The sequence below is a fragment of the Solenopsis invicta genome, chromosome 14 (genome assembly GCF_016802725.1).
Source record: "Solenopsis invicta isolate M01_SB chromosome 14, UNIL_Sinv_3.0, whole genome shotgun sequence".
In the NCBI taxonomy this organism is placed as follows: Eukaryota; Metazoa; Arthropoda; class Insecta; order Hymenoptera; family Formicidae; genus Solenopsis; species Solenopsis invicta.
Window position 1 is genome coordinate 13,715,612 of NC_052677.1, and position 20,777 is coordinate 13,736,388.

Below are 20,777 nucleotides of genomic sequence, written 5' to 3' on the forward strand. Positions count from 1 at the left end.
ATGGTGTGGTGTGGTGCGGTGTGACGTGATGTGGTGTGGCACGGTGCGGTGTGGTGACGGGAGGGAGGAGACCGTAAACTCGAACAGCGCGAGGTAGTCACGAGGAGAGAAGACGCGACGCGATGGCTACGAACGGTGGGATTCGAGATAAGAAACGCGATATTACATGCATTCGGCCTAGAAGCGAAGAGGTGTTCATTTGAAAAAAGATGGAAGCATTGTACTAGTTTCGATTAATAAAAACACGATTCCATTTCTTGCCTTCAAACAATTGATAACGATTCGATCATTCGCTACCCGTTAAGTACAATTGAATATATCGGGAGTACAGGTCTTAAGAAATTCTAACAACGATACGCATCGAGAAGAGTCTAGGCTTCTCGTTGAAAAGAACGTCTATTCTAATAAGCTTACCCTCTTGTTCGGGCTCGCACGTCTCTCGCAGCTACGCTGGCGAGTCACCTATATACGAAGAGCGCGATGTATTATTGACACCGCAACCCCCAATGTAGCCTGCCACCGCCAACCCCTCTATGTGCGCTCCCTTGTTCGGAATCGGACAGGTATATGCACATACATGCACACGCGAATACGTATATACGCGTCTGGGCGTTAGTACCGGGTGGCAAGTTGCAAACTGCTCGGTCACCGTTTCTCGCCTCTCCGCGGCGCGCGGCATTTTTGCGCGCACGAACTGTCAGACGAAATGGACAATGTCGTATAAAGTGCGGTCATTATGCGTCGCGGCGTTTAACTCGCCGCGCATCGATTTTCTTATCGGAACGTCTCGCGAGCGGCGAGAAAAAGAAACTTTGTCTCTCTCTCTCTCTCTCTCTCTCTCTCTCTCTCGCGTTTAAAAGTCGCTCAAAAACTCCGACGTGTTTCCCCGCCGTTTCTCATCCTTAACTCATAAATTAGTCATGTGGCGTTTTATCGCGTGACAACGATCGCGACTCGATCACTTTGACTCCTGGTTATCGATTACGGGAAAACTACTGTGCGAGATACTTGTTTTATTTTATCGCCGACCGACTCAACGCCGATATATTTATATATGAAAATGCTAAATTTGCCAATGATAGAATAACATATATTTCTCGTCAATTACGAATAGCTTGAGGTAGGTCTGAAATTCGAGAGCATCTCTCAAATCCTTTTAGACGGTCTCGCGGCTAATTTGCCGGATCATCTCAGTTACCTCGACTCGCCCGTTGCATCTCGAAGAGGCGGGAGCAAACCTCCCAGGCTTACTCGACGTACCTACGCACATGAATAATGAAAATCCGCGAGGCTAGGTATAATTACCAGCGGAGCGTCGCATCCGGTCTCGATTCAGACGATCGTCAATTTTCGGGGTAATCGGCAAATCCGGTCGACTGGGGTTCTGGATATTTTCAGGGACAGATTTAATTACGCCAGGGAATCGTAGATCCGAAGTGAAGAGAAACGTGGGGGAGAGGGGAAAATCAGCGCGGCGGCGGCGGCGACGGCGGCGGGAGAAACGACGAAGGAGAAGAGAATGACGAAGGGCGGAAGGGTAAAGGGATGCCAGAGATCCCTGACTTCGTGCCTATCTTTGGATCGGCTCCGCCACCCTTAGCGACCAAGTACGTACCTACGCCGATTAGTCGGAATTAACTTCTAAAACGCGCGCGCACTCGCTCGCGCACTCACTCGCATACCCAAGAACCCTTCGCTTGGCCCAGGTCCGGGACCGCGGATTACCCGACGATAAACGAATTCGCTCGCCGTTAATTGACTTCGGGGAGGGTAATCACGAGTAAAACTTTCACATCGTTCGCGATCCGCGGGCGCGCTTGATTGGCAGCGCGGCGGGACGGAACGATGGCGAGAGGATTGGAAGAGGTATGAAATTTATAGGACCGCGTCTACCCTCGAGATGTGTCTGAGTTACGGACGAGTGCATTCCGTTTCTCCTCGTGCGACGAGGAACGGAATGTTTAAACGATCGCGTGTAAGGACAATTCACATATCTTATTCAGACCGTCCTTTTGCTCTCGAAAATGAAAGAAAATCGTACTCGACCGACTTGATAATTACGCTCAAAAACCATCTGTGTTAAGACACCAACGATTTTCTTACGGATCACATGCCAATTAAATGGAGACTGAGACAATTCAGTTTTCACAATGAAACGTTCTATTACGTAAAAAAAATTTTTACACACTTTATTGTATTTATCGCGAATGCACGAAAAATCCCGTTATAATATCTTTCGTTCGCGAGAATTTCAGATATCGGCAATATAATCTGTCTCTCGATCGCTGATTGTCTGCAAGCGATCGAAACGAATAGATAATGGTACATTTTTTAATCTCGCGCAACACGAAGTCCACCACATCTCGCAAGCGTAATCGAAAGTCATTATCGATGATTCAGACATCGCTGTCCACGTCTTTGTCTACAATTTCTTTTCTCTGAAAGTCACCCTGGTACTATTCCATGAATTTAGTCCACAGACACAGCTCGAACGTTTTCTATTGATTTTCGCATCAGGTAACGGACCATACCATTCAAAAAGACGAGAGGTTACAACCATTATTTGCTAAATATTCTAAGTATTTGTTTAGGTAGAAATTACAAAGAATTGGAGCTTTGTTCACATTGTAAAGTAAGCCGTTTACTCTGTAGGCTTAAGAGCGATAAAAATTTAAAGACGATTCAGATGTCAGAATTGAAAGAGTAATAACGCAGCTTTGCAGGAATGTCAACTGAAAAGGTGCTCAGCCTTCTTTCTCTGAGAGCGTTTGACGCTTTTGTGTTAGTGCTAATGGTTTAAAATGGTGGCTCAAAATCTTCATAACCAAGTATTTCGAATAAAAATTGACTTACACAAATTAAGTTTATGCTACACTCTGACTAACCCTTACTTATATTTATTATATAGAAATTAGATAAAATTAGGTAAAATTAGATAAAATTAGATAGAATTAGGAAGATAATCGCGAATAATGTAACAAATCATTTAAAAATGTTTGGTCATTGAATTAAGTCCCCAAATTGCATTGTAAGATATATAAAAAGAATTTTGGACTTTACAATTTTTTTTTATTTTATTAAGTATTTTCAGTATTCTCGATACAATCTTTTTTTCCTAAATTTTTATAAAAACTCTTGTGCTTACTTCCGACAAATATTAATTTATTGAAACTCAATTTTAGCTTAAAAAATCGCAAAATCTCTTTCCTACTTTGAATTTTTGCAAATTTACATTAAGAAGTTACATATCTACAAGGCCCAATTCTTCGTCGTAATCTCATTTTCATAAAATTATTTTTATTTCGTTGAATGAAATTACATAAATCAAACTTTTTTTTCCACAGAAAATGTTAAAAATGAATGTTTTTAATGCACTCGCGCAGAAAAAAAAACGGTTTTGTTGAAGTACTTAATTTAGTTAGATAAAGATCTGAAATAATTTTGTTGGACGAACCATCCAAATAATTATGTAGGATGCTAAAACATGATGAGCAATGTTGCAAAAAGTTGTAATATTCTGACAGTTCGAGAGCCCTGCAATTATTGTGATCTAATAAAATTCTTTTCTTTTCTTTTTTTCTTTTTTTTTTTAGATTTGTATTCAGCTAAATTTTTAGATACTCCAACAAAATCATTTTTTCCCATAAACGAATAATTTATCTGATTTTATTAAATTACGTGCCAAAGTATCAATTTCTTTCTTCATGAATCTTTTAAAAAACACGTGATCGATAAAAATGAAAATTACATATGCGATAAATTAAATATGTGAAATATAAAATAAATTTAAAATAGGCAAGAAAGAAATATGACGTGTCGCTGCATATGGAAAGTTTAAAGTTCTCCTCAGAAAATAAAGGAAATTCGTCTCCTAACATTTTCATCATCTTTGCCGTAGCATATAAGACAGATTTATTTCAGACGTGTGAATTATGACGAGATCGCGAATAATTCGGAGCCACAGAGTGAAAAGACCAGACACGCGTTTCGTCGCGGCAAATCGCGTTAGATGGATCGATACCGCGGCCGAAAGCAGACCGGATAGAGATCGTAAAGCGGCGCGTTATTAAGCGCGCGCGTACGGGATACCAGATTCAAATCGCCCCGACCCGCACAGAAGTCGTTTGCGGGTTAAGCGAAATCGCGAAAGTACGTAATCGCACGCATAACGGAGGTAGTGTTCGCCGGTCGTCCGCGCACACGATACGCACACGCGAGCCCGCACGCACGCACGCACGCACGCACGTACGCGCGTATATGCACCGACACTCATTTCGCCGGGAGAGCACCGCAACGATAAAAAGCACACGAGCGCATCCGCGGCTTCTCCTTTTTTATCGTCCCCTCTTTCTCGGGATATCATGCGCCCCTCTCTTTTTCTCTCTCGCTCTTTCTCTCTCTCTTTCTTCATCTGTCTCTCCGACGCTGTGTGTGTGCGTGTGTGTTAAAGAGCGGCATATTCGCGCGCGCGTGCACTCTTCGGTACGGTACGATCCGTGTGCACGTGACGGTTGCAAAAAGAATACAGAACGTTGCATGTGGACGACGACGTCGCGGACGATGCGGTGTACCTTGACACGGATGGCTCCCTGAATCACCCGGCGGCTAGCAACAAACATCACCTCGCGTTATCAACACACGCCTACCGCCTAACACAGCGCGCTCATACGTGCGTGCGTGCATGCGTGAGCGTTCACTCGCTCGTCCGCTCGCTCGCTCGCGCCCGTGCCCGTGTAAAGCGGTTGACGAACGGCCAGGCCGGCGACGTCGATAAGCCCATCATCAGGCTGCCCGGCCTGCCGACGACTTGGTAGGAAATTCCATTTCCTCCGATTCGTGTCGCGGTACGTGATTCCCGGTTGGTTGGTTGGCTGGACGGTCGGTTGGCGAGCGAACGAGCGAGCAAGAGGACAATCCGGAGACATTGCCTCGTTGATTGCGCGGCTCTTTCCATGATTTTAACACGGTACATGCTACCTAATCAAGTCTCCACTGTCCTCGCACGAATGTAAGGATCAATGAATTTGGAACAAATATTTTTCTTGGAGAAAATTTCATAGCCGATTATTAAATTAAGCTGAATTTTATTTTATTTATATTCAACATTTTATTTATATTCACACTTTTGTAATTGAGACATCAACAACATTTTAGTATAATTAATAATTATCGGAAGAAACGGAAATAGTTGGTAAGAATAGATGAAGTATACCGAAGAGAGCGCCAAGATATATAAGGAGACTAGTCACAATCGAAGATAGCATGTGATGAATTAGATATTACGAGCGATATTAATGAATTAAGATGAAAGATGAAGGTGCTGGTTTCAAAAAAAGATTAATGAATTTTATTCATGATTCCGCGAGGCGTTGACACTAAGGAATAATAGTTAAATACAATATCATAGGTAATTACAATACGCGATGAAAGTCCCCGCAACCCGAGATCATAGTCTTAAGTCTATAATCCTCGATACAATGAAGTGGCCCCGGAGTCCCTTCGGACTTATTCGCAGGGAGTAATAAAACCCGCTGGTTTAAAAGGAACGAGAGAGTTTGGCAAAACCAACCATCGGGCGTGTAAATTCGCCGTAATTTTATCGACCGCGTGGCCATAAATATTTTCCGTTGCGTCGTTCTCTTTCTCTCGCCACGCCACACCGCCGCTGCACCGTTTCGGGGTCGGTAATATCGGACTGTTCTCTTGGCTCCGCGAAGGAAAAGATAAAAATAACCGTACAAAGAAAGCACGCTTGCACAGCGGGTGCTGCTAGGGTGGGTATATGGCGATCTCGAGACGTGAGCAGAGAGAAATCTCTCTCCGTGGCCATGGAAGAGGAAGGACGTGGGGGCGTGGTTCTCCGAGCCGAGTGCATTACCGCGGAATGCACTTTTGGAACATACCGCGCACCATTTTCGGGATAACGTTTCTCGTGCCTGTGAAACGGAAAAGGGCGAGAGCGAGCCCGTCGATGGGTTCAGGTACGAATGGTGTCTTTTCATAGTTTAGCCGAACTACGGGCGAGCAAACGAGCGTTGAAGGAAACGTATTTCTCTCTTATTTCTATGCGAGACATAATTATAGTTAAAAATGGGGACTATCTTCGAACAAAATTATACGGAGATCGCTGACAATCGGAGACCGGAAACTTAAGGACAACAGAAGGAAGTTCTCTCTCCATCGTTCCGAACATATTTTACATTTTTGTGTGCTTGGGTTCGATTCTTTTTTACTTTCCGTAGACCCACTCCTGCTATGCAAACGAACGTGGAGTCTCATAACGGGGGGCGAAAGGGGAGGAGAGGAAAATTTTCGAAAACGTGCACGAAACGTGTTGCGGGGCATTCGAAGGACCTCAGGTCAGATATATTTGGAACGCGCTCTATACCAGCGGCAGGCAGGCAGACAGGCAGGCAGGCGGCCTTAAAACGGGGTGAGGTAGACCTACCGTGGGGAAGCTAGAAACGGGGTGAGAGAAGAGCCAGTCTTCGCCTGCCTTCTTTCTTTTTCTTTCTTTCTTTGTACTTTTGCTGTCTCGCTCCATCTTCTGCCTCTCTCTCTCTCTCTCTCTCTCTCTCTCTCTGTCTTTCGTAACACTTTTCTCTCCCTCTTCCTTTTTTTCTCTCCCATTTCCTTTCCAGCTCAGCGTAGAGCTCGAATGGGCGCACCGGCGCACCCTTATTGTCGGTTCCAGGCACCAGCATACCTGATCTTATGGGAAATCCATACTAGCCCTTCACTTCGGTGGGAATACGAGGGTTCGCCTCGTACCCTTGGACGAACCTTCCTCTCCCTTCTTCCTCCCCTCCCTCTTTCTCGCGCCGACTCTACTCTGCCCGAGTCCGCAGTGAGACTACACGATCGTGCTGGGACAACCATAACGAGGACATGCTCTCGATGCAAAAAGCGCGGCGCCATTCTGCCTTTCGCGTTGCACCGCGAACGCCGCGCTGTAACGATGCCGCTGCGATTAAGCAAGAGGCAATAATTTGGATTTCTATATCTTCCGCTCTCTTTCCTCAAGGGCGTAGTTATTTTAGAGCAGAAGTAAAGGAGCATTACCTCGTTCCTAATGTACAAAGACGGTCAATAAGACGGCAAAAGGACGATGCATTGAAAAGAGAATATTTTTTACCTGAGACATCATTTGAATGCAAGCTTTTGATTTGTATCGCCAATTATTGCGATCGATTATTTTCCTTTTAATTCTAATTATTATAATGTAGACGGACAAATGATTTTGTTAATCAAGATTAATGTTCGATGCAATCGATTATTGAGATATATAAAAAGTAATCTGTGATGTAGAGAGAGGCGGACCTCTGGTAAACATATTGTTCCTACCTTTTACTTAATCGCCTCAATGTGCGTTTCAATTAATTGCGAAAAAAGTAGGACTGCCAGATATACATCCAGCTTGCAGAACGCAAAATCCCAAACGACCTTCGTAATTGGTAATTACCTCCGCTGATTTTGATGACGATTTATTATAACGCTACGTTTAATTGCGATATAATTGTGCGTTATATGAAAACACAATTTGTATTCCGTGGTGTCATTATTCGCCGATGACGTTGTACAATGGCAATATTAATTTCACCGAAACATCATCAAACTCGATGTCCCGTCTCATTAAAAATATTAGAATATTCTAAAAAAAAAAGAAAGAAACTCTAGAAGTAATATAGAAATCCAGTAGCCATTGTCAACACTCCGATGCAATCTTTTTGTCCAAGTAAGGATTATTAATATAAAAACAAGTTTAATTTTCTTCTTAAAGGAATCGACTCCAAATGATGAAATCATTGAGATAACAACTGATGGCGAAAGAGAAAGAGACGTACGTACATGTTACACAAATAGAACAATCAAAGTGTATTGAACGTAAACATCTCGATCGTTCGAGGGCTCCCTTTTGATCGACGAGATTATCGTTATACACGAAAGCACCTTACGTTCGTCAAGCCCGCGGGCCTTTGCCGGCCTCACATCGTCCCGTAATTTAGTCCTTTAACGAGAGGAATCGCACGCCTCATTAGCGCTCGCTCTCAGGATTCCACGTGCCTTCTCCCGCGAATAAGCGAATTCAGGGACGACCCTGATTTACCTGACATACTTATATTACGTTATACGTATATTGCATAATGACGTACGTCACATTCATTTATTCTCGCAGGCTTGTGAAAAGGAATTTAATTGAAAAGAATAGGCGGAAGCTCTCTTTTTGCAAAGTCACGAGTTCTCAATCTCGGAAGAATTAATAATTGAAGGATTAATAATAATAACATTTGCTATATTTATTCTCGTTTCGTTTTATTTACGGGGAGGATAATAAAAGTGTTTATTTATCGCCTGTCTCTCTGTAAATGTGCGTAAATATATTAACGGTTATTTCGACGGCCAATTTTTCGGCTGTTCCGCTAAAAAAAAAAGCGTATTGATCAATATTCAAACGTCACGTATGACAGGCGCAGCGTCGATATAACGACACGTGAATAATGACGATTGGGCGATCTCTGATTTCGCGCGATAATATACATCGCTCATCCAAGAAGCGTTTAATTGAATAGCCGCTATTCGACGGCGAATTATAAACATGATTATTGCGGTGGCTTGTGCGGCGGTGTTTCATGCAGTTCCGCGGCCGCGAACATGGAAATGGTCGGGCTAGATTAGCGCGCAAGGGACGAAGGATGCACTTATACTGATTAAAAAAAGAAAAAAGCGAAAATACTTGTCGCCGGAATGCTTTTAACGAATTAATGCCCCCATCCCACCGGCACTTTTGCGATACAATATTTACTTTTGCTCAGTAAGTCGTGTTTGCTCGCGCGCACACGCGCGCACGTGTGTGTGTATGTGTCTGTCTCTCTCTCTCTCTCTCTCTCTCTCTCTCTCTCTCTGTGTGTGTGTGTGTGTGTGTGTGCGTGCGTGTGTTTGTGTGTGTGTGCGAGCGAGTGGTCCTACGCTGCTTAAATCATTTGTCGCAATTTAATAAAATGAAAAATAAATATAAAGCAACGCGAGCTTTAATTGCGGCGTTAATTATCCGCGCTTACAGAAGCTCCATCGCCGACTTAGGGAATACATAAGCCACGAGGTTATTACGAATTTCTCGAAAACCACTCACTAAAAGTGTTTATTAACACTCGAATATACATTTTGGAAAATATAAAAATTCGCGATTTATAAACAGGTTTTCTCTCACGTACTAATATCGTGCATAACTTCCGATATCTCTATTATGTTAATAGATTCTTATATTGTATGCAACTTACTTGACGTTGGAAGTATAATCTTGATGTTGGAAGTAATTTGCACAAACGAGTATTACGAACTTCACTCGAAAAACACCGGGATACGATTAGAAGTTGGGAAAATAGATCGATTTCGGAGAGAACGAAATTTGATCATTATGCGAGCGCAGCGATAAGATGTCGTCGTTGGTCGTCGACGAAACGGAAACATGTGCCACGACAGAAAGAAGAATGACCTGCGTACCGGCCTAAGGAAAATAGAAACCGAAAGAAGAGGGGAAAAAAGGGAGAACGTGGCGGCTCGGGGTAGAGAGAAACCGGAGGAAGAGATGCCGCTGTGGAAAAATATAACCTGTTGGACCACGAAAGAGCGAGAGCCATGTAGGTAGTCGCGCGACGGAGAGAACGAGAGGGGCAAGAGAGAAGTTGGAGAGAAAGGGAGAACGGAACTGTGAGACAGACGGAGAGATATGTTGCTGAAGCGAGACAGCCGTGATGAGAGAAGAAGGGGGAAAGACGAGGAGAGACGAACAGGACGAAACAGATGGAACGAAGAGAAGGATGGAGAGAGTACGAGAGGGAAAGAGAGATAAGAGAAGAAGGACGCGCGTGCAGGCGTCCCGAACCTGCCTCAACTTCGACTCGACTTTCGCGGTTCGATTCCTGATCCGATCGATCTAACTCGTCTGCGATGGCGCACGTAGTTAGTATTTGCACTGCTTTCGTTCCCCGGCATAACACCGTTAATGTGTACTATTTTTCTGCACGCGCTCCCTCTCTCCGTAATCCACCTCTTCTCTCCGTAATCTACCGCCGAGATACTTAACGAGACAACAAACGCGCCCCAGGGAACGAGTTTTTTTTTTTTTTTGAAACTCCGAAGGACGCAATTCGTCACGCATTTCCCGTTCTCGCCGACACGTCATAGGACGTACGATAGTAACGTTCTCTCTCTCTCTCTCTCTCTCTCTCTCTCTCTTTCTCTCTCCGCAGCCTCTGTATGCACATTCGACGAGTACCTATTCGCATTTCACGTCAGCTTTGCTTTATGCGCATTATTATTAATGTAATATAAAGAATGCAACCTGTTGGACTTGTTTGGCATTTGATAGCACGGAGAATCCTAGAAGATTGTGAGACCGCACTTTCAGGAAGTGAAATTATCTACCACAAATATATCTTATCCTCGACGCTCTACTTTCAATAAGTTTACTCATTGATTAAAAAAAAAGTTATCGGTATCGCTCGATTTCGACTTTAACAGTAGGGGGGAGGGGGAGGGACAACTTCCTTTCACGACTTCGCCCGTTGGACGCGAAAGCGGTATTTGGCGTAAATATGAGGTGAAAATTGGACAGCACACATTTAACATAAATACGCGATGAAAATGGAAACAGAGGCATGAGTAGCGACGTGAAAGGGAATATAATTCGGACGATGTCATCGGGAGCAATTTACGCTGCGCCGAACACGTCGATCGATAAATTAACGAGACATATTCGATACGTGCTCGCATTTTTTATCGGGCTCGCTTCTCGCGGAACCGCGTTTCGACGGCTGTTATATTATCACTCTGAAAATCGCACAGACGGATATTCGAAAAATTGTTAAGGGGCGCACTGCCGTTATAATTCGTTTCAGTGACGAACGCTTCGGTCCCTTTTTGCGCCGATTTTACCTTTATCGGCCGATAAACGCGCAGTTTTTAATCACGCTCGCGATATGAACGAAGATTAACGGCGAGGAACGATGACACGCGCGTTTCGAATTTTTTAACACTCGAATACTTTTGTATCATTGCCCGTTTTGTTTCACTTTTTTTTCACATTTAATTTAATTGCAGGCTCTCTCCTTTAAACTTGTAGAGATAAATCGCATATTTACAGCACTGCATAAAATTGATATGAACAATCGATTCGATCTTACCGTTGGATCTCTTATTATATATCGTGTCACATAAAATATTTTATGCGACACGATGTACAATATGATTTTGTGGCTCAAAACGATCAATACAAAAATTTATTTTTAATTTCATATTGCACTTATGGAATTGTACTGCCTACACTCGAAGAGAGATGCCATCGTGAATCATGTTTACATGAATTTTTGATAAGGTGAAGATTAAATGAAATATAGCTATTAATTGAAGGCAGCGCTGCGAAGAGGCGAGCACGTGCACGAATCGAGAGCGCCTCTGTGCGCGAACGCGCCATCCGGGGATTATCTTTCACGTAGATACGTTGGTCTAATCTGGCGCGGTTGCTGCGACCGGCGACGAGAAAAAAAAAAAGTCGCGAGATAAGTGCGATCCGTCCGAGTTCGTCATTGACGAGTGAATTGCGCGATTTGCGCCGGACGTGTGTGTCATCGAGGTTCACGGATGATCGTCCGTCGATACTCGCGAATGATTTCCGAAGAACTGGAAATTATTTACTTATGATACACTAGTGCGAACTTAAAGAGGCGATCGCTGACCTTTCTGCGCGTATGTCAACCGTGTAACGGTACACAATATCGACATGTACATATCCACATTGCCTTATTTCAGAAGGTTATTAATAATGGCGAATGATATCAACAAAAATTAGATTTGCAAAGTGGACGAATTTATTGGTCGTGCTCTAGTAATTTTCACGTTGCGCCGTCTTTATTTGTTTCGCTTAATTAATATTACGCAATGTAATAGACACCAGCACGCCCGGCTTTAATTAATAAATAACAGATTTCTTGACGGATCTACGGGAAAGGTCTCTGAACTTGATATTTTCTGTAGTTATAATCGTAATTAGATTAATTATAGAATGCAGGCGAATATATAACTGTAGATCGATAACTGTAATATCATCGCGCGTCGAACGTTAAGACGTTCATTAACAATTCAACTACCGTTTTGCAAACGGAAATTTCGTTTTTCCTCGAATGGTCGAGGACACTGCGTTCGCATCGTTGCGCAAGTATATAATTAGACGAGCGGGCTGCTACGAAAATCGTGCAGAAGTAACCGACTGTCGCGACGCGCATTGCGAGTAATTTGGCGCGCGTAATGCCGAGCTCTGCGCGAAACACGAACGGCACGAGAACAATTTTTCGAACTCGGCGCACTTCGCCGCACCTCATCGTGTCGTCGTCGACGCTCGCCGCCGCCGCACGGGATTTACACAACTCTTTCAATTAAAACTTTTTCGCAGTTTATCTTCCCGCGCGCCGAAAAAAAATTAGGTTCCGCGAGCGCAGTAACGAGTTACGTAACGGAGCGCGCCCGTGTTCCGGCGAGCTTTTCGAGCTTTCGCTGAAAAAATTCATCGTCACGTTCAGTCAGACTCCGCACGGTGGGAGGGGAGAGGGGGAAAGAAGTTGAGGGGGTTGGGTGCTCGTAAAATAAATTAGTGCGTTGTCAGGGTTAACCCGAACTTAACTTCTGCTACCTGAGAGCAGGATATCTTCCCTTCGTCCCTTTTTTAAGACACTTGCAGGGGGGCTTCGAGGAAAACCTTGAACCTGGATTATTGTGTGTGTGTGTGTGTGTGTGTGTGTACTCGATGGTCCAAGACTTCCCCCAATAATCTGGGAAAAGTATTTTCCGACTTGGTCTAACTCGACGTGCTACTCGTTGAAACGATGAAACGCGAGAATGGAACAAATACCGATACATCACGTGGCGATACAAGCGCATGTAGCGTATGCATGTGTGCGCGTGTCGTATGCACGAGTACGGACTCACCTTGTGGTGCTGCATGATGGCAGTGGCCTTTCGCTTGGCGGACATATTCAGTTCTCCGGGGTGCCCTCTCTGCCCCCCCTTCGCGGAGCGGGAAATATCTGCCTGGCCGGTCTCTATCCGACTGTCCGCCTCTGTCCTCCTGTCTCTCCTCCTGTCTCTCTGTCCTACGCTCTTCCGCCTGTTTTTCCCTCCTACTGGCGAGCCATAAGCGTCCACCCGAAGGCACAGCGACGATCACAGCGAGGAACACAAAGGCGGGGGAAGCGAGGCGGGGGAGGTTGACAATGAACGATAGACGAGCGCACGCGGTGACGAGTGCTCTCTCTCTTTCTCTCTATCCCGCCGCCGTTCCCTCTTCGTTTCCTCTTCTGTCTCCTTTCTTCGCTTCCGCTTGACGGCTTCCTCTGGCACGCGGAGCGAGCGCGTAGGGAATGAGGTGTTCTTTCCGGAGCGACCGGCACGTCGCGAGTAAACTTTCTCGGAGCGAGTTTCGTGTTTCGTTTTCTGTCCCTCTCTCTGTCTTCCTTTATGTCGCACGCGCGCGCGCCCGCGCACTCCGTTCCACCTTGCGCTCGTGCGAACTTTAAGCTGTCACCCCGCGCACACCGCACACGGTACACGGCGGCGCCACGAAAGTTCCGCGACAAAACCTCCCGCGCAGTTGGTTGTCGCGGTAGCAGGTGTCGGCGCCGCGCGAGATTAAAACAGGCGCCGCGCGCAACCGGAATGACCGGAAGAGTATCCGTCTACTCCGAAACGAAGCGAGTTCCTTCTCCTTTACGTTATTCCGACTTTTTTTTTCACTCACTCCTCCTCACGCGATGTTTGTCAGCTGTCTTTCTCTCCCGCTCTTCTATATTCACGTCACGACGCGATAAACGCGCACAAGACAATCCCACAAAGTACAAATCAAACTAGTAAGATGGTTTCACGATCAGCTGGTTCGTCTGAACTTTGGAGCATTCCGATCGGACAGGCGTGATCGACTGATCTTCCAACTTTGATCGACCAATTGTCTCTTGTACACTAATATTTCCGTCAATGAGAAATACGAAAATCGCAATAAACAGTCTACGTTTTTTCAAGTAAAAACAGTGCTTGTCTATCGATGAAGAAACCGAAGGGATTACGAGGTATGCTTTCGCACTGTAGCCGCTGCTCTCGTCTGTTTCCCGATGAATCGTTTGTTCGGAAAAAGATCTGTTCGCGCAATCGTTGGCTGCCTGCACGCTCGTTTCCTGTGTCGTTCACAGCGGGAGATCGGAGAGCTCCGGGCTCGCTGCTCTGTTCACAGAACGTCCTCGCGTCACGAGCGCTCACGGCAAACTAGCAACTGGCGACGCGACGACGACGACCTCCTCCCCTTCTCGCACCGCGGCACCGCCGCCTCCACATGATCCCCTCCCCGGTGTCCTCACCCCAGCTCCACGGTAGAGAGCCTCATACCGCTACCAACGCTTCACCCATACCCCACTCTCTCTCACTCGCCGTCAACTCAGCCCCCTCCCTCCCTACCTTCCGTCGGTACTCTCGCTCTCCCGCGCAACCCCTCATCACAGTCCTCCGACGACCCGCACCGCTCTCTCACTCCCCAGCGGCCCTCTTCGAGCGCGTCAACCCCCCTCGGTTCCTCGTCCCCTCCTTCCTCACCGTAGCCATCTCTCTCTTTCTTTCTCTCTCGCTCTCTCTCTCTCTCTCTCTCTCTCTGTCTCTCCATCTCCGTCCCCCTTCCGTTCCCTCTCGTTTCTGCTTCTCTTGTCCCGGCGCCCTCGTCGACTCCCCCTCGACCCTCGACCCTCCCCACTCGGTTCGGTTCGGTGCGGTGCGGTGGCGGCGGCGGCGGCGGCGGCGGCGGCGGGGTAAGGTAGGGTCTGTCACCGTCAGAACATCGAGGGGGCCGCTGGACGAGTAACTCGGGGGGGAAAGCGGGAGAGGGGGTGAGAGGATTCAAAGGGGCGTAAGGGGCCGCTGTCGGGCATCCGGCGGCGCGGGGAAGGGAGGAGGAGGTGAGGGAATGGGCGGCAGGGACCTTTCCGGACGGTGAGGGCAGGGCGGCGGGAGGGTAGTAGTACAGCGTAGAACGAGGGGCCAAGGGGCGCCAGCGCTCATCGGCCGAAGGGGCTTCCACGGGTGTGTTAGGCTTGTGCTTAGAAGGGTATGTGCTTTGCCCACCGCTTTGCTCCTCCAGCGTACATGTGCGGCACTGCTACGTGGACGTACAATATCTACAGTCTCTATCTCTCTCCCTTTCTCTCTCTCTCTTTCTCTCTCTCTCTTTCTCTCTGGCCGGCCTTCGTCTATTCGAGTATGTTGCTCTATCTGTACCTATACCACTCTCTGTATATCTCTCTTTCTCTTACACACTGACATACATACATACATACATGCGCACACTTTCTTTCTCTTTCTATCTCTCTATCGTTCATCGTCTCCTCCTCGTGCTGGACTCCGTTCTTTGCACCATGCTGTCACACCAGTATGCCACTACCGGCGATACGTAACTCTGCCGCGGCTTTGCTGCGATACTTGAAAGACGTAACTTACATGGTACCTCCGTCGAGAATGGTCCCTCCCGCCTGCCTCCTTGCCTGCCTACCTGCCCGCGTACGATCTGGGCGAAAGAGCATGCCGGACGGGTTTGCTTGCCCGATGTACATGCATTTTTAGGAGGAGAGCCTCTCTCCGTTTAAGCCTTCCGTATTATTAGCTCGTCGTCATCGTCATCGTTGTCGTCGTCTTGCCACCTGGGTTAATACCGGTGTCGACGATCTACGCGTAAATAACAGTAGACTCCTATATCGAACGTGCATCCTCCTGCACGTAATCTGAGTAATCCTGAGCGATCGAAGTCGTCGATTACTTCTTGTCATTTGGCTGCTTGAATTACAAGACATTGATTTATGTCAATTTACACATAGATTATAAGTAGTTATTATTGTAATATTTTCATGAATATCTTCGAACATTTAAATTTTAAATGATAGGTTATCACATCGAGGTCGATCTTCGGACCTATATTTTCTCAATTTTTACTTGTATTTTTACATCCGTTTAAGGCTCTATGTTATTAACCGTCGTGCTACCAACCTGGATTAATAATCCGTTTACAGTTGAGTCCAACGCATAAAGTCCAATAATTATAATATCGAGGCGAACAGCGATTGTCGACCACGCCATCACGGTTTACGCAATTACCGCTTTAAACTGGTGATTCGATCCAATTCGTACGATAAACGCATCGTTAAAATCTGGTTCACGAAAATCATGAACGTAAAAGGATATCCCGCATGTGATTGACTTTCTTAAACATCGGGTTACATTTCTCTTATCGTACATGTGTGCTTTGATGCATCATTCGTGAGCGAATAAGGTGGACCACACGCTGTCCTTATAATAGTACGTGAAAGGATTCGCGCAAACCAGAAGACTTTGGTAATTCTCCAACGAGATCGCGATTTTCCTTTGCCGTAAATCTGAAACACGACCGCGGTCAGCCAATCGTATGCAGCGGTCTCATCGGGTCAAGTACGAGCAGAACTGTGGAAAATTCGCTCGTCCTAAGAGACGTATGCAAAATTGCTACTATCAGAGTCAACCTTGATACTCCAAACAATTGAATCTCGCAATATATATTATAATAAAATATTTGTTCGATCGAGCAAAAAAAAGTAGAACGGTGGACTTGTCAGCAAAAATTAATAAAGAGATGAAGTAAGTTGTTTAAAATATATATCGATCGCTAAGTATATAAACCTACAACCTATTTTACAAATTTTCAAAATTAAGCTATGCGCCATTGTATCGTTCATAATTAAATAAATTTCATTATAGTAAGTTAATTTGCAATAAAATTCAAAGTTTCAAAAAAATATGACAATTGCGTCGTGCCGAGATCTCAATAATTTCAACGAAGCCGCATCGCTGGAATTATCTATGCGGGGGGCGTACATGGACAAACCGACGAACGGCGATGCAGGAGTGACCTCGTAAAAGGCACTGTAGGATAGTCTTAGGGGAAGTGGCCAAGTTATCGGGCCAACGTCGTAAAATACTTTTTCTCTTGACTTTATGACGGTTATACCCCGTGCACAGACGTCCTCGGGGCTCCACCTGTCCGCTCGACTTCCTTCAAAAAGGCGATCTTTTTATTGGCCGGTCCGTACTTTATTTACGACGTCTTCTGCACGAACCGTTTTTTTTTCTCTTCTCTTCCTTTTTCCAACTCCCTCTTTCTCTAGTCTCTGGAAAACGAAGAAAACTAGTCGCGATAAAGCGCAAACTCGTTGGGATTAATAACGTTTTCAACAATGCTATATGGAATACGCACGGTAAATAAATGAATGGATGAATATATGAATGCACGCGCAGACACGCCCACACTGTGTCGCCAACAAAGGAAGTCACAGGCATGTCAATTGAAAAGTCGAAAGCGTAGGAAGGAAAAGACACCGAGCTCTTCTCTCCCCGGGGAATCCCTAAAGGGATTATTTCTAATTCCTTCACGTCAATGGGACGAACGTTTGTCCTTCCCTCCTTCCCCTTATAGGTACGGTAGTACGCGATAACGATCTAAGCAACAGTTTGCTTCGACGGGGAGTAGGAAACTTCGGGACACAAGGAGCGTAAAAAAGCTTAAAACTTTCCGGCGAAAGTTCGATCTTTCCGATTCAATCTGACGCGAGATGATCCGTGTCCTACCTGCCAGAGATAATCTCGTTATCATTATCATCCTCATTATCGCTCTTGTAAATGTATTTGTCGTCAGTATCGTCATTCTATCGAATCGCGTGGACTTTTATGTGTAGCGAGAAGCGTCCACTAACTGAATTCATTAGGAAAACTTTTCGCAATGTAATTAGTTGGGTTTATCTTCCTTTACGTAGGAGTCACGATTATCGATTTGATTAGTAGCTTGATGTCTCATTTAAAAAAATTTTTTTAAAATTTGGAAATTAAAAGTGACTTTTAAAATCTGTGCGATTAAAAACCGCATTTAACACAGAATATGCGACTATTAGCCGAGTCGTGCAAATGCGAAAGAATGTGTTAATGTGCATCTGCGTGCACGCATTTAACGTAGATACTCGTACAGAGAACGTCATCTCAGCGAGTGAACAAAGTCCACTTTGGCATTAGACACCCTTGGTTTCTGAAGCCTCAGGCAGTAATCCCCCTACCCTTTGCCGTGGCACCCCTATAGATCTCTCTAGCCGAACCACCCTCTCACTCCCTCGTGGCAAGACCCTTTCTACCTCTCCCCCTTTCCTCCTCCCCCGACTGCCCCCGTCCTTTCTCGGCCTCCCGCATCGCCTTCGCTACCTTCACCCTAACCCTCCGTCTCTCTCTTTCTCTCTCTCTTCGTCTGTCCTTTTCTCTCTTACTGTTACAGTCCGTTCCCTCCTCCGTCTATGTTTCTCGTTCCCTAGAGCAGCCCCTGCTTGCCTGCCGGTTTTTCTCTTCTCCTTCCCCGGCCCTCGACGTTCCTTACCGTCGCCCTCGCCCGTTGGTACTCTACCGACCCGGCCGCCTCGTTCCCCCTATCTTCCCCCACATCCGTCCCGCGTACCCGCACACCCTTACAAAAAACCCAAGTCCAGTGTGGGCGCAACGGGGGGTTTCTCCCTTCGTTTCCTTTTACCCTCTTCCCATCATTCCTCCTTTACCTCTCTCTTAACCTTTTCCCGTCCCTCCCCCTCCCCCTGCTGTGCTGGATTCTCTCCGTTTCCATCCGTGTTCTCTTCTGTCTCTCTTGCGAACCGTGCTATACCTACGTTTCGTCCGTTCTGAGTCTGTCGCCTTGTCTCGCTTCATCATGCACCTGAAAGTCGCCTCTCGCTCCTACCCGAGCACTAGTGATTCTCAACCATCGCTCGAACACAGATGACTCCGTGACTGTGCGGTTTTTCGTGGAACTGGAAAAGTCATCCTTTGTGTTAGAACAGAACAATTTTCTCGAATTTTCTTTTCAAGTTCTTTTTACGCGAGTTGCCAACAATAGCGAATTTTAATCACATTAAATATTAATGTTCCCTCTCATGTATTGGTAACTTCGTTATTTATCGCTTTCATATTTTATCTTAATTTTGCACCTTTATTATTTAAACATTGTACAATACTAATTTATTCTTATAATAAATTTGTGTGAAAATAATTATTATATTGAAAAATAATAAAATTAATACGATCATGTATTTATATACTTACTCGTCTCGATGTATCGCAAAAAATTTTATGTCACTCATTTGTGATTCTCGTGCCGCGCATTGTTCAGGAATAATTCGTCTCCTGCAGCTCGATGCAGCATCGCGATAAATGACGGCGTAATGCGTAATGCCGACACTGCGAATCCGAAACTGCATCGCGTAGTCCGGTAGTCCCGCTGCCTCACTTTGCATCGATCCTCCCGTATACTCCGCGCTCGTCGCTCGTCGCTCGTCGATAATATTCGTAACGGGATATACCGGTACGTATAACGCCGACTAAACATATTACGCGCTGAGGTGTACCGTTAAGACGCGCGCAGGATATAATCAGATAATCCCATTACGGTCGCCACAGCCTGAAAAGTGAGCGCGCGAATTGCCGTACGAACTGATTTTACGGCAACGAAGGGGAGAAAAAAAATGTGTTAAAACCGCTTCGTAGCTACATTGATCGCTTTCAAGTTCGATGAATTTGACTTACGCGCGATTTTACTATTCATTACTCTCTTAACAAATAATTTCGCGTTGCAAGACTGGAATCAAAATTGCTTAATTACGAGTTTTATTATCGATTCTGTTCAGATTTTTTCTAACTCTTTCAAATCCGCATTTTTTGTTTAGAAATGGGACATATATATTTTTTAGTTAGTTTTAAAAATTTTGGAGATTGCTGAATAAACGTACAAAATGAAGTCAAACATAATAAAAGCGGATATAGTATCCAAGGAATAAATATTATGAAATTGTAATAAAATTGTTTATCATGAGCGTTTTTCTTTGCATTTATCAAACATTTCTCCATCAATAGTTATTTTTCCAAATATTAAAACAAAAAGCTTGAAAATTATTTATGTTTATACATTATGTACGGTACAAATATCATCAGAGGAATTTATACATTTGTGTAATTACCATACAAAAATAATACTGCGCATCTTGTCGAACCTTTTGTATAGTTAGTTCGAAAACTTTCAGATCTTACTACGAAAATAATGTTTTATATATTTTATAATTGTATTTATAGCACAATATTTTTCAGTTAACCGAGTTAAACTAGTTAAACTAAATGTAATTTACTATAAATGATTTTTTAAATATATTGGTATACATATTGTAATGGCACATATATTGGCATTAACATACATGATTTATTCACCACTAGACCTGAAAGAGTTAAAGAACAATTTGAATGTTTAGTAAAAATTTGCTTATTCCCTGAGTCTAAAATCACGCGAGGATAATAAAGTGTGAAATTTCTTCTGCAAGATTGATTGGCGACGCATAACACGGATTTATCCGTAGCTTCGACAATTGAATTAAGCGAACGACGACGAGTTCGTCGTTCAGAAGAGAGGATGCGCTGCCTACAGATCGCGCACGGCGGAGATCAAGCTGCTCGAGTTACGCGCGAGGAAAAATATCAGCAACAAGATATTCCTCTCGCCCGGTCGACGCGCACACATGATAGGGGAGAATGAAGAATCGCTGTTCCGGCATTATCAAGTATTTTCGCAGGCGCGTTCATATTTCGCCTTACGCACGCCCGATCGCTTAATGGTGCTCCTCTATGCAGGAACACTTTTTCGGTCACGT

The 20,777-nt window shown here is 45.0% G+C and overlaps 2 protein-coding genes and 1 long non-coding RNA gene across 5 annotated transcripts in view; 1 reads left to right on the forward strand and 2 right to left on the reverse strand.

Annotated features, from left to right (window-relative positions):
• LOC105196219 (nucleolar protein 4-like) overlaps positions 1–14,444 on the reverse strand; it is a 67,340-nt gene extending 52,896 nt beyond the window's left edge. Inside the window, exon 1 of one of the 3 annotated variants that reach the window (XM_039457568.1) lies at positions 12,982–14,444. In XM_039457568.1, coding sequence (XP_039313502.1) covers positions 12,982–13,026 — 45 coding nt within the window. In that variant the 5' untranslated portion in view covers positions 13,027–14,444. The remainder of the gene's footprint in view (positions 1–12,981) is intronic. The other 2 variants (XM_011162025.3, XM_011162026.3) reach the window with 2 other exon arrangements.
• Positions 1–20,777, forward strand: part of LOC120359574 — a 173,214-nt gene that overhangs the window by 47,520 nt on the left and 104,917 nt on the right. The window lies entirely within an intron of this gene.
• LOC113004355 lies at positions 17,970–20,239 on the reverse strand. The gene is made up of 2 exons (XM_026137403.2): positions 19,186–20,239; positions 17,970–18,893 (listed from the first exon to the last, which is right to left on the reverse strand). Exons 1-2 carry the CDS (start codon positions 19,374–19,376, stop codon positions 18,749–18,751), a joined length of 336 nt encoding a protein of 111 aa, XP_025993188.2. The 5' UTR covers positions 19,377–20,239; the 3' UTR covers positions 17,970–18,748.